This window comes from Anarrhichthys ocellatus, unplaced genomic scaffold (genome assembly GCF_004355925.1).
Source record: "Anarrhichthys ocellatus isolate YVR2014 unplaced genomic scaffold, GSC_Weel_1.0 scaffold37, whole genome shotgun sequence".
Taxonomy (NCBI): Eukaryota; Metazoa; Chordata; class Actinopteri; order Perciformes; family Anarhichadidae; genus Anarrhichthys; species Anarrhichthys ocellatus.
In genome coordinates, this window is record NW_022280067.1 from 3,188,776 (window position 1) to 3,202,277 (window position 13,502).

Below are 13,502 nucleotides of genomic sequence, written 5' to 3' on the forward strand. Positions count from 1 at the left end.
GGGGGGGGAGTCTTTCCCCTGGCTGCAGGGCTGCTTCTTTCTTAAGGTGGTCCGGGACTAAACCCCCCCCAACCACCGCTGTCTCCATGAAACTCTTCAGATGGTGGGAACATGACCTTATCAGACAGTTCTGCTGCAGACTCATCGTGACACATTTGATTTCCTCTGATGGCAAACGTGAATGCGTAATGAAAACATTCAAAGACATCCGGTTACGCGCCCCCCCCTAATTGTCTTGTCTGCAGACAGTGGGTTTCCAACGTGTGGTTCCAGCCCCAGCGGGGGTCTTTTAATTGAGTCAGTTCTGCAGTGCTACACGGATTATTACATTACATTTAAGAAGTGGTCATTTCTGGGTTTCTTAACATGTTAAAAAAAAGACGTGAACCCCTCATTCAAACACATTTACTGCGTTTAAGTTTGAGCCTTAAGTACTTCAATTTTCATGTTCTTCAGTTTAGTAGTTTATAAATTAAACTACTTCTGTGTTAAACATGTGACACAAAACATCAAAATGCCTTTATTGCTATATTGTTTGTGTAATCGTTGTAGTTATATAAGTTTAATGGTTATAATTACTTTTATATTTTAGGGACCAACATGGTTTTCCAGTTTATTTTAAGAAACAATGTACAAAAACTGTTTTCCTTGACTTGTTGTGTTGTTTGTACCAAATCAGCAAGAACATCAATAAATGGTGCGTTTGTGACATCACTATTAGTCACATAAACCTTATTCACATTGTTATTCATAACCCACAAGAACGGAAACTAGTCGAGCCGACGCAAAATAAAAAAATAAATAAAATGAATCCGTTCCACCTTAAAGCGTGCACACGAGCTCTATCGGCCGGCCTTCCACATCTGCCCAATGAATCAGGAGCGGATGCGATGTATCCTTTTTCAGTGGAGTGAATGGCCAATGGGAGTTGGCTTGTCGAGCAAACACTGAGCCCTGCGTTCCCATTCATTCAGTTCTGAACGGGCCCGCGGAGCTGGAGAGAGCGCAACTGCCGTCTGCGACCCGACGACGCTTCTCTTTTTTTTCTCCTCCGCGAGCGCAGACTCCCCGCAACAATAAGTAACTCAAACGCACCTCCCCTGCAGAATACTCGAAGAGGAGAAGGTCTTGGATCTATACGCTCGCTCGTGTTTGATTTTATTTCTCCGACAACATTTTTTTCTAAATACATTATTTTTTACTACAATTCCTGCGGGACTTCTCTATAAGTAGGTTGCCTAAAGATCGGCTCTCAAGTGCGCAGCAGTTCTCCGGGTGCCTTCACCTCCCTCCCTCCGTCAGAGCTCCACCGTGGATTTACTTTGTTTTATCCTGGGACCAATGCACGCGTAACCCGCGCTGAACTAAACCACAAGAAAAGAATAATAATAATAAGGGAATAACGCAAAGGGATACACTCGCACTTGGATTAACAGGCAGTGAATGTAATGCATCAGACCTTATAGTCTCCGTCTGGACATTGCCCCTTCCTCTTTGGATGGAGTTCTGGTAGGCTGTTTGGTTGATGGATTCGACGTTATGGATGGTTGCAAATAGGTACGTATCTCCCTCAGTGTTTTGCACTTGTTTTACGTTCATTGTGATGCTTTTACGGGGTTGTAGTATCCGATAGTAGCGCACGTCTCGACCTAGTTTGCGCCGCTGTAGCGATATAAATATGTTTTTTTACACTGGTGCACAAATCCAAAGACTTCCCGTGTCATTTTCTATGTTTGGCACAGGAAAGAAAATAAAAAGCACCCGCTGCAGGTTTAAATGAATCGCGACTAGTTGGTGAAGTTGATGGATCTCCCTGCCTGCGTCCTTCCGTGCCTCCGCTGTAACAAACACCCTTCCCCCCACGGCGGTTGTTTTCATTCATAAGTTTTTCTCCGTCTATTTGGATGCGTCCTGTAGTGTCTCTTGATCTCCGGCTCTACGTTTTTATAGGATCCTGCTTCTATAGCTGCGCACGACGCCTCGTCCTTTGAACGCGCCCTGTGCGGATAACCCTATTATCAGTGCGCACTTTGACGCTTAGACTATTACAAATAATAAAGAGTTTGGTTATTTGCATAGAGCAAAATAGATTTAAATAAACTCGATCACTCTGGCTCACGGCTGCTCTGTGAGCTTTGATGTGTGTTTCGCGGGGACGTTTTGGCCTCGTGCAGGTCGGCGTTGCTTCATAACATCCACGAAAGCTCAAACCCCCAAATTCCTGATAAAGTTTATGGAATAATGACGCATGTAAGACAAATGATTTGCTTCAAATACACTTAAAAAAATCAAGACATGCTGCAGCGGTGAGGTGACGTTTAGTCCGTCAACTTGCAAACGCTCGAATCGTTCTTCAATCAAAGTCTTTATTTTGTCGGAACTTGATCTGACCTTAGTTTTCTTCTTCTTCTTCTTTTTTTTGCTCTACTTTTGTCCCCATTTCCCTGAAATCCCTTTTTGGTGTAGTAATAGAATACTAAGTGAGGCAGCTCATTTAGTTCCCTTGGATCGCGTCCTCATTTCGTCGCCGCGGTGCATTTAAATGTTAACTAGTCATACAAATGTAAATGAGGAGGGGAAGTATTTGTAGGGCCTACTGAAGTTTAGATGTGTGCGTATTGGGGAGGAAGGTACAAAAAGTCTTGTTAATAGTCAACTTTTTTTTTTTCCCGGGTTGCCTCACTTAACGGGACCAAAAGTGACATATTGTCATGTTGACAGGGATGAAAACAGTCCGTCTGGATCAACTTTAAACACACCTTCAAATAATCTAATATTGCTCCTTCCACTTCAAACAGTAATATATGTTGGAACTTTGCTGCAGTATAGTTCTGGTATTGTTTATGAATACTGACATGATGTGGATTGGTACTTGGCTTTGAATTTGAAATGGCCATGTTCACCCCTCATCCATCAGGACGGTGTGTGTTTGCCAGCTATGCCGTGTTTTGGCTCCTTCTGACGATGTCCCCTCCCTCCCTGCCTCTCCTTTGTCTCTTCCCCGGCCTCTCTTCCCCCCTCTGGCAGGTTTTCCGATGCATGCCAAGTCCACGGTGAATGTCGGAAGTGGTGATCCCCCCAGATGGAGCTCCAAAGTCAACATGGCCCCGGCGGTTCATTAGTGGTGATCCAGCAGCCTTCCCTAGAGAGCCGGCAGAGGTCGGATTACGAGCGGGAGCTCCAGCATGCCGCCATTCTCTCCCTGGACCAAATCAAGGCCATCCGCTCCAACAACGAGTATACCGAGGGGCCCTCAGTGGTGCGGAGGTCCCCTGCGCCCCGCTTGGCTCCCAGGCCCCAGGACAAGCAGGAGAGAACTCACGAGGTCATCCTCGTCAATGTGAACAACAATTATGAGCACCGGCCGTCAGGTCACCACCATCACGTCGGGGGCGGCGTGGTGGTCGTGGCCGGGGGACAGCAGTACGGCGGGTCCCGGGTGCCGGTGCTCAGCCGCTCCACTAGCACAGGAAGTGCCGCTAGTTCAGGGAGCAACAGCAGCGCCTCCTCTGAACAGGGACTCCTGGCACGCTCACCCCCCTCCAGGCCCGGCGCGAGCTTGCAGCACCACCACAGAGCGGAGCGGCCTGTTCGGACTCAGCCCAAGCCCAAGGCCCTTTCACAGCCCCAGCAGGGACCTCACTTCCACCAGCCTCCACTAGAGGCTCCACTCAAGCCCCAGGGCAAAGGGAAATCAGACTTTTCTGGCTCTGGCAACGGGGTGGTGGCCGCCGCCGGGCACCAGTTCATCTGTGAGCGCTGCGGGAAGTGCAAGTGCAGTGACTGTACGGCTCCCAGGAGCCTGCCGTCGTGCCTGGCGTGCAACGGCCAGTGCCTCTGCTCGGCCGAGAGCGCGCTGGAGCACGGCACGTGCATGTGCCTGGCCAAGGGCATCTTCTACCACTGCTCCAATGACGATGAGGGGGACTCGTGTGCTGACCACCCCTGCTCGCTGTCACGCTCCCACTGCTGCTCTCGTTTCCTGTGCATGGGATTAATGTCGGTACTCTTCCCCTGTCTGCTATGCTACCCACCTGTCAAGGGGTGTCTGAAGGCGTGCCAGGGCTGCTACGACCGGGTCAACAGGCCCGGCTGTCGCTGCAAGAACTCCAACACTGTCTATTGCAAACTGGAGAGCTGGGCCCCACAGACACAGGAAAAGCCCTCCTGATCGCCCCTGTGTGCGTTTGTGATTGCGTGTGCGCGGGAGACTCTTGATGTGGATCTTATGATGACAATGATAATGATAAGTCACAGATTAATGTTTATCAAACATTCTAAGCACCTCCCACCAGCCTCCCCTCCTCGCTGCAGAAACCTAAGGAGCTAAGCAAAGGAGTAACGAAAACCACTCAATTATTTTTATTTTCTCTGGATCAGGACCATGTTTTTACAGACCAGTGTTTGCCTTAACTGTTTCTATGTCTATCCTCAGCTCGTCATTAACACTATTTTTTTATATATATGAAAAAAGTTTCTCTTCCGTTTTAGGTAGGCAGTTTCCTCTGGGCCTGTGTGCCCAGTGGCAGCTGCCTCTCACCAAATCTGTGAAGGACGAACTACTATAGGGCAATTATGTAGCTGTTACCTGTTATTCATAGCAAGCAGGTATGTTTGAATTTATTGGTTGCTACCACACTAAAACCGTGGTTCCTATGCTCATGTTGCATTAACGAAAGCACATCCATCTCATAGTATTTCTTTTTTTTTTTTTTTCCACGTGGATATGTTTCTCTCCTTCCACCCGTCTGAACTCTTCATACACATTCTGTGGCATTCTCCCATGTTTGTTTGTTGTTGTTGTTTTTTTTTTCTTTATTTTTGTGTAAATTGTATGCTCAAAATCCATAAGAGGAATTCTGGCTATTTTTTAAAAGGAAAAAAAATGTCTGTTTAAAACATTTTCTTTTTTTTTTGTTGTAAAAAAATATTTATTATGTGAAGCTCTATTATTTTATGATATTTATTGCAAGAGACAGTCTTAAATTTACTCATGTCTGAATATAACAAAATATCAAATACTTACTGAAAAATTAAAGGGTGGCACAAAAGAAAACTATGTTAACTTTAATGCAGAAAATATATTAATTAATGAAAAAAACAGCACTGTCTGGCGTCTTGATTGAGCTGCTGAGAAAGCAGCGACCCGCTTGAGGAATGAAAGATCTCACTGATGGCTGGTTTTGAAGTGTGTGCGGCTCAATTTTCATGAGTTTGAGTTCAATGGCGAACAGCTAATCACTGTTTTCTGTGTGTGTGTGTGTGTGTGTGTGTGTGTGTGTGTGAGTGTGTGTGTGTGTGTGTGTGTGTGCGTGTGTGTGTATATGTTCATGCTGGGTGTGGAATTCCTGGTGAAAAAAAAAATTTCAGCAGTGAGTAGAAACAGCTTGTAGCTCGAAATGTGACTGTTTACATTCTTGGAGGGCTTCTTTGCTGCGATTCTCCTCGGTAACCTTGAAAGCTAAACAATACAGGTCATTGACACGATTAGCCCCGAAGCTGCTAGCATCAACAGAGCCTCCACGTTTCCATGAGTTATGCTCACAGGAAGTAGCTCTCCTGCTAAGCCCCCCACTCCAACAAGTCACCACAAAACTATGCGCTGTAGTTTACTCCCCGGGCTTTAATGCGGCCAGATCGGGATGTTCCCAAACTCCCAAATGGTCTCCATATTGTGGAGCCCAACAGTGTGTGCCTTGAGAAATGAGAGCGACCATTACGAGTAGCCGGGCCACCTGTTCAAAGATAATAAACCAGGGCTATCAATGCTGGGCCTTTATGGCGTGGTTCCTGCACTAAAGGCAACGACAGGGGCAAATCCAGCCCACTTCACCCCCACCCCATTTGGCCGCCTCTTTTTGTCAGTGAATTTATCACTTGGGAAGTCCGCTGACCCCCCCCCCCCCCTACTGACACCCACTCCCCCCTTTCCACCTCCGGGCCCCCAGGGGATGAGATCATCACTTTGAAAGTTGGTTGGTCAGCCAGAAATCCCAACAGTTGGGGAAACACAAACTGTGACCAGGAATTTCTCAGGGACGAAGAAGTATAAGAAGAAGAAAAAAAACACACGTGGCTTAGGTTTTGGAAAAACTGCATGGTCGGCAAGAAAACAACACAACCGTGTGTATAATCGGCTACATGTGACGGCGGTGCACTCAGGTGCTCTGTGCAACGGGCCTGGGATCTTTTGGATTCAGAGTTTTGCTCGACGGGAATAGGAGCCCTCTCGATTTAACTTAACATAAGCTTGAATCCCCTCACAGTAAAAGCTGCAGCAGTTTTCAGGAGTAAAAGGTTCGGTTTAAATGCTTCGCAGGGAAGAAGCTGAAAGGTAAACATGTGCACAAAAGGAAGTATCCAGTATTGTTGCTTTTGTCAGTTAGCTGACCGGGCTTTCACTAAGACCGACATAGCATGCAGTCTTATTCCAGTTGGTCAGCAGTTTGCATCAAATGCCAAAAATGGGCCTTCTCTACTTAAATGTGCTTTTCTTTCCTTCTTTGGTGGAATGTACCTTTTGTTTCCCTGAATAGTTCAGAGTGGATTAGAGATTTGTCAATTTCCTGTTACCTTTCAGAGCTGCAATTCGAGCCCCATTTGCTCCTGGCTACTGGATGATGGCAAACAATAGGAGGCCTTTTTTTTCAGGTTTCACTACAGTTCCCCTGTACGTATGAAGGCGGGTGGATAAGATCGTAACTGTATTTAGGAGGTGGTGAACAGGAAGACAGTGTTTACTTGATATTTTCCAACCTAAGCCAAATAAGGAAACAGATCCTACTCCCACCATTTCCAGAACTTGGCTCCATTAAGTCCGTAACATGTCTCCTAAATCTCCGATACAATCGGCGGAGGTGTCTAAAATAGCATTTAAAAGCCCGTGAATAGTTTCTCTAACTTCACCCTGCCACATGAACTCCACTGCGTCACACGTTACTCATCACGGGACTACCGCTCCACTGTGAATACAAGTGAAATGTGAGTCAGTATTAAGTAATTCAATGATATAAGTGGTCATAACGTCCCCCTCCTTCTCTTTTGCACTTGTTTCAGAGTAAATTTAGCCGCTCCACACACCCACGTAATGCTATTTAGAGTTGTCAGGCTTGGCGGCTCTCTTGCTTCAGCTTTGGGATTTTTTTTTTTTTGGGGGGGGGGGGCGTACAAGTGCAAACACGCATGACTACCAAGTGAGTCATGGTGGAACCTCCAACCCACACATCCTACCGGGGCAGTCCTTTTCTTAGCCAGGGCACCGCTGCCGGCACAGCCGCGACGGGGCAGGATACTCTATAAACAGTCATCCTCCTCCGCAGCAGCAGCAGCATTCATCACCAAAAGGCCTGCTTCAGCTTTCCTCCGCCTCCTCATCTGGCTTTCATTATTTCCCCTCATGGCATATAAATAGAAATTAGCAATCAGGGGAGGCGTGGGGGTGGTGGATTTTGGAGAGGAAAGCGGCTTTTTTTGGACTTCAGCGTAATGACCAAAGTTTATGGAAGTTATCTCCTCAGATATTCGTTTTCTTGGATGATCTCGGCGGGCTGGAGCAACATGTGAGAGCTGATGTGTTTAGAAACGGCTCCAACATCCACACTCGGCCTCCACAGGATTAAAATCACATTGAAAAAAACATTAGATAGCCATAAAACATTTCAACGCAGGTCCTGTTAAAGTCACGGCTATAATTCCCCATATCCGAAATGTTAGAAAAATGTAAACATCTCCGTAAATAAGAAAAGCAGCCTTGTGTTTGCCTCGACCACCATGCGTTTCAGAATTTATATAACAGGTTTTAAAAGGGTTTGGTTTGGAGAATTTTCTCAACCCACAGAGGAACATGTAATCCTTCAATTTAACTTAAAACGTGAAAATCCCCCAACTCGGAGATGTGATCTCGTCACCTAAGAGAGATGTTGTTATAAAGACCGTTTTTGGCACGACAGCGAAAAAGGTCAACAGATTTTGCGGCTCTGAGAGAGGTGATCGTAGCTGCAGTTCCTCTGCTCGACTTCTACGGTGGTACAGGACCGGTTTGTGGTGAAAGTAGATCTAGGAAATCTCATGGAGGGATGTCCTGAGCGATTATAATCCCTTACAAATACAAATGAACTTGACTGCAGCTGGAAAAACCTTTCTCTCTCTTGTCATGTAAGGGTTAGTTTGAAACAAAAAACATATTTACTTCCTTATCTCTGGTATCTTTCCTTTAGATACTTTTGGTTTATGTTTGCCAAAGTTTTGAGATAGTTTCCTGTGAGATTTCTGCCTCCACACCAAAACAATTGAAGTGAATGTGATTTTGTTTTGCGGTGTTCGATGCACGGGGGAATAAAAACAACCTTTTTTAGTATTTTAGTAAGTATCTTCCCAGAAATAATATCCTTGTTACAATGGATAATCCACAAAACTCACTTTCAACAGTTTTCTTGTGGAACTACTTTCCATTCTTTGAAGAAATAGTCCCCAAACTTCTGGAACATTGTTGAGTTTTAAAATGTAATTTGTCACCGTTTTGAGTAGCGCAAACACATTTTAAATTGTTCCCCTGGCATTTGAGTGAGGTACGACATATCGGTGACAAATATCTCGAAACCAAATAAAATCAGCTAAGAGAGAAGGTTTTGTTTTTGTACTTTGGATGAACTATGTTTAGATGCTACTGGCTGCTTCCTGTTTGTCAGACGAGTGATGTGGACGCGGTCGTTAAGCGTCCTATTTCCTCCTCAGGAGCCATAAAGAGCCTGTAGGGACGACCCAGTGTTTTATCAGGTGTCGAGGGCCATTCAGGACGGAGGTGTTTCATTGGGGCTTGAGCCTCTTAAGCATTTGCTCCTGGGTACACACGCCCACCCACAGGAACTGTGGTGTAAAACTTTCACACACACCCCCTCCCCTCCTAACCTGCTATGTGTCTATGCAGCGTTACCAGCTATCTGATACCACATTCTTCTCCAAGCCCCCTTCCTGTCCCTTGTCTTTGTGTGCCATTTTATAGACAAAGGCCAGTTGGAGTGGATGATGATGACGATGAAAAGGAGGAGGAGGCCCAAGGATCAATACAACAACACACGACCCTTGGCAATCATTCAGTTTGCTCCTTTTATAATTAATGGCCGGGCGTTATTTTCGGCTACAGATTTTGCTCTTGATCAATGGCTCCTGTTTCATCAGCGAGATTGACTCATCAGTATTCACAGTGTCACTTCCTTCCTGCAAAGTTAGCGCAAAGGCCTTTGGCAGCTCTCAGGGCTCCAATAGACCGGCTTGTGATTTCGTATTCCGCTTGCTAATTAAATCAGCGGGGCGTTTGTCTCAGTGTTGCTCTTACTGGAGACTGTTGCTGGAAACAGCCAGTTGTCAAGAGTCGTTAGATTTGATCCCCGAATGTGCTCAGAACGGTTCAAGAGAGACCGTAGATGATAGTTGGGGATATTTTTTTTTTTAAATGACATCAAAGAATGACAAAAAAAAAATCTGGTTTTAAACTAAAATCTCCTCAACGTGAAAAAAATGATCTGAAAAGCCCGCAAGGAGCCCGAGGAACATTTCCGATACATACTGCCGTGTGTCCGTTGACCCAGACCTGCTTTAACTTTTTCTCACACAGCCTAAAGTCTGACAAGATCGCGTCCTTGTTCCTCTTTTAACAGCCTCGGGGGACAGTTTTCCATGTTTGCTGCTGCATTCCAGGCCCCCTACAACCACTTTTGTTCTGTTTCTCCCTTTGATATCTCAACCAAGGACAACAAAAAAGCATCACACATATGCACATCAGATAAATAGCGAGAACGGCAGATAGATGCATTGATAGATGTGTGCGTCTGTTTACGAGGAGGAGGAGGAGGAGGAAGAAGAAGAAGCTCGCTCATTCTTTATCCACCCTTTCCTCCCCCTTCATTCCCTCTTTTTTTTTGAGATTAGTCTATGCATCCAGACAGATGGTTCCCGTCTGCTGGCTTTTTTCAATTCACTTCCTCTCCTCACAGACAGCCACCCTTCCCCCCTCTGCTGTCTCTCTCACTCACTCCCTCCCTCCCTCCCTCCCTCCCTCCCTCCCTTCCTAGCTCTCCCCCCCTCCAACGGCTCCTCTGTTATGTGGCCAGAAATAATCTTTTATTGCCCAGTTGTTCGGAAGTGACCTCCTGCCCTTGATTAGATAGGGCCAAGTCCTATCACACGATTGTGTTTGAGCTGGCGGACTGACCCCCCCATCACACACACACACACACACTCACTCCTCCCACACCGGCCCCATCCTTTTTCCAACCCCCCGTCCCTCTCTCACTGCCGGGGCCCTGGTGATCCTGTGTGAGGGGACAACAATGGGGGGCTTTAGTCCCGTCCGGCTCTTCTCGGCTGGGGGGCAGCAGGGTGGGGGTCATGAGGGGACTTTCTTTTTTTTCCATCAGTCAGCCAGTCCCCGGGTGGAAGTTGCAACCCTCCCACTCTCCACGACCCCCCCCCCCCCCCCCCCAATCCCCCAATCCCATCCCCAGGACGATGGTTAATCTGCCGGTTGCCGGTTTGCTAACCCTTCAACCCACCACACCCTCCTTCCTCTCCTGATGACCACCCCCCACCCTCAAGAGCCTCCCCAGACACAGATAGATAGGCTTTAGTCTCCAAACAATCAGTGGACCTTTGAGTCCGCTGTGTGGTCGTGCGACAGGTGGGCTTGCTGAGATATTTGGCCGTAGTTTTCTCCCTTGTTTGGGATACATTTTTGAGGCCAACAAAAAGAGAATCATTTTAAGAATAATACAATTTCAATCTGCCCGCATATGATCAGATAATTAAGAGTTTTGGTGATGACTTATCTTGAAAAGGATGAAGTCATTCCTCAGTCGGTTCTCATCCAGCGATCATAGCTATACCTACGAAGAAAAATGTGCAGTGATTCGTAAATATTCCACATTTTGTATGTTATCCACAACATCATGAACAAGGAAGTATGAAGACTGCAAAAAAGCCACACAGTACAAAAGTACTTCGGTAAGATACGTTGCAATCCTTTGGGACCGGTGTTGTGTCCCGCGTGCCATAGAGTCACATGGGGTTTCGTCTGTAGCTTAGCCTACGTTACGCTACAAGCGTAGTTATTTTAAGCCAAAACATGATGTTTCTTCTCACCCTAACTAAGTGGTTTTGTTGCCTAAACCCAACCGCCACAGGTTCACACCGTTAACGACGTGTTACGACGTTAACTGCGACGGTTTCACAACATTAACCACACGCGAACCTTCAGCGGTAAAATGCTACGCCGTAGGGATGAGATCATGTCAGTAAAATAATTCAGCATCTTTGAGCAGATCTGTACAGTGTACAGTGTACAAGACACTATCGTATAAATGGTAGAACGATAATAAACAAATTGTTAGGCCAATTGATGAATCACTGCTGATTCGTAGAGCCTGAACAGTTCATACCTGATCACAAGTCTGCTCGCATTGGCAGCGCTTAACAAGTCGAGCATTGAGATGAATCCCACATTCTGAGTGATTTATAATCAGAGAAATGTGTCACACTTTCTCTTTGCTTTAAATCATATTGGTGATATTTCACTGACTAAAAAGTAGGCTACATGGACCGTTTCACACACCCCCCAGCTATCAAATTGGGTAGTTTCCCAATTGGAGACATGACATCTACCCACAACTTTGGCTCTTTTTCCACTGTGGTTTGCGTTCGTCAGTTGTATAACCTCACAAAGTAGTTTAATTAGTTTTAACAAGAGACTCAGCAATCAAACCACTATCTCGATCAAAGAAACAACACAAAGTCGCGTCTTACTTTTTATGTAAACTGTTTTTCTAACTTTAGTGTCAGTTTTACAGCAGTGCAACAACTCCAGGGGAGAAGCAGACACTTTTATTTTTTCAGCACCGTCTTGTTTGTCTCCTTGTCCTCTGGAGCTGTAAACCCATAACAAAACCCTCGGTGTCCAGTTTCACTTTGGGAATGAAGGCCAGGCTGTGTGAATAGGGGAGAATAGACAGGAAGACAACTCTGATTACCTCCATAAAGGAGCTGACCTCATGTCGCTCCCTCTTCTACATCTTCTTCTTCCTCTCCACCTTTTTGCACAACAGCATTTGCGTTTTACACTTGAGCCACGTAGCTCAAACAGAAAATATAGAGACGTATTATTCTTAGTCTTACACATCTAAAAGACGTGATTCGGTCCAAATAAAAGCTGCCTGGAGGACAACCATACCGAAACACATTCAAGTCTTGTCTGGCTTTACAAATAAATGAATGCCGTTCAGATCACATAACGGCAGTCCTGTATCAAGTTCCTTCAAAATGTTTTTAAAAATACTTTAACTGGCTGTTTACAGTCAGCCTATTACAGTGAACGAATCAGGCCTGGTGGAAAGTTTGAGGGCATCTGCACCCTGCACTCTTCCCTCCCTCCAGGGTCTCAAGGCCCAAATCCAAAGCAGAAGAAGGGGGGGCCTGAACAGGAAGCTTAGGAGTCCCCCCCCCACCTTCTTCCCTTTATCCCCACCCCCCCTATGCTGTAAGAGGGGAGGGGGGAACCTCTAGATCAAAGAGAAAGGACACAGAAAAGGCTTATCTGTTGTTGATTTTAGGCTTACGCTCAAGCACAGGGTTCTAGAAATGTGTCAAGGAATTACAGGGTTGGATCATTGAATCTCCCCCTTTTCATCCTTTTTTAATGCGTTTGTTCTTCCAGGTCTTTGAAACTAGTGGGAGGGGGGGGGGGGGGGGGGTGGTCTTGTACAGTTTTGAGGGGTGCTGAAAGCAACAAGTAAGAGCAGACAAGGGAAAAATAAAATGTCAGAGAACGAGGGTGTTAAGTAAACAAACGCACCAAATGTGATGGAGAAGAAAGAGCAAATTATTTTCACAAACTGACTGTCTTTGCCTCCTTGCTCCTACGAAAAGATTTCAATCATTCTTCTTCCCTCTCTGCTTGCTCTTTAACGTTTCAATTTCGAACTCTGCGAGAGGTACGATTCTATCTCCATCCCCTTCAATGGCAGTATTATGCCAAAGGGGAAATTGGACCTTAAGGGCAGGCACTCTCCCTGCTGTAGATCTTATTAAGTGCGTCCCTCCATAATACAACCCAGCTTGACTCTCCGAGACCACACCCCCTTCATAGAAACAGACCTGTCAATCACAGCTCCTGGAAAGGCTCTGACATGGTCAACTATGGCATGATTGGCACGTCGTAGGATGTGTGCAGGCTCTGAGGGAGTATACAGAAATGCTGGTTGTACCATCGGGAGAAATTCTTTTCCACATCACTGCTCAGCCAGAGTGTTGTGTGTGTGTGTGTGCGTGTGTGTGCGTGTGTTAAGTTTCTGGAGGTCTGAAGGCTGCCATTTGCCACACAAAGCAGTTTCAGAGAAGAGAAGCGAGGCTGGATGTTCACCATTATATATTCAGAGTCCAATAGAGATACGCAATCCTGCACACCATCCTGTGGAACAGATACAGCGCTTCAGTGGTTTCCAAACTCTCCCAGT

The 13,502-nt window shown here is 46.0% G+C and overlaps 1 protein-coding gene across 1 annotated transcript; it reads left to right on the plus strand.

Annotated features, from left to right (window-relative positions):
- The first annotated feature begins 902 nt into the window (after window positions 1–902).
- On the plus strand, window positions 903–5,101 carry spry1 (sprouty homolog 1, antagonist of FGF signaling (Drosophila)). Its single transcript, XM_031866865.1, has 2 exons — window positions 903–1,557; window positions 3,028–5,101. The coding sequence occupies exon 2, from the start codon at window positions 3,083–3,085 to the stop codon at window positions 4,169–4,171; it is 1,089 nt and encodes a 362-aa protein (XP_031722725.1). The 5' UTR covers window positions 903–1,557; window positions 3,028–3,082; the 3' UTR covers window positions 4,172–5,101.
- Window positions 5,102–13,502: the final 8,401 nt, after the last annotated feature.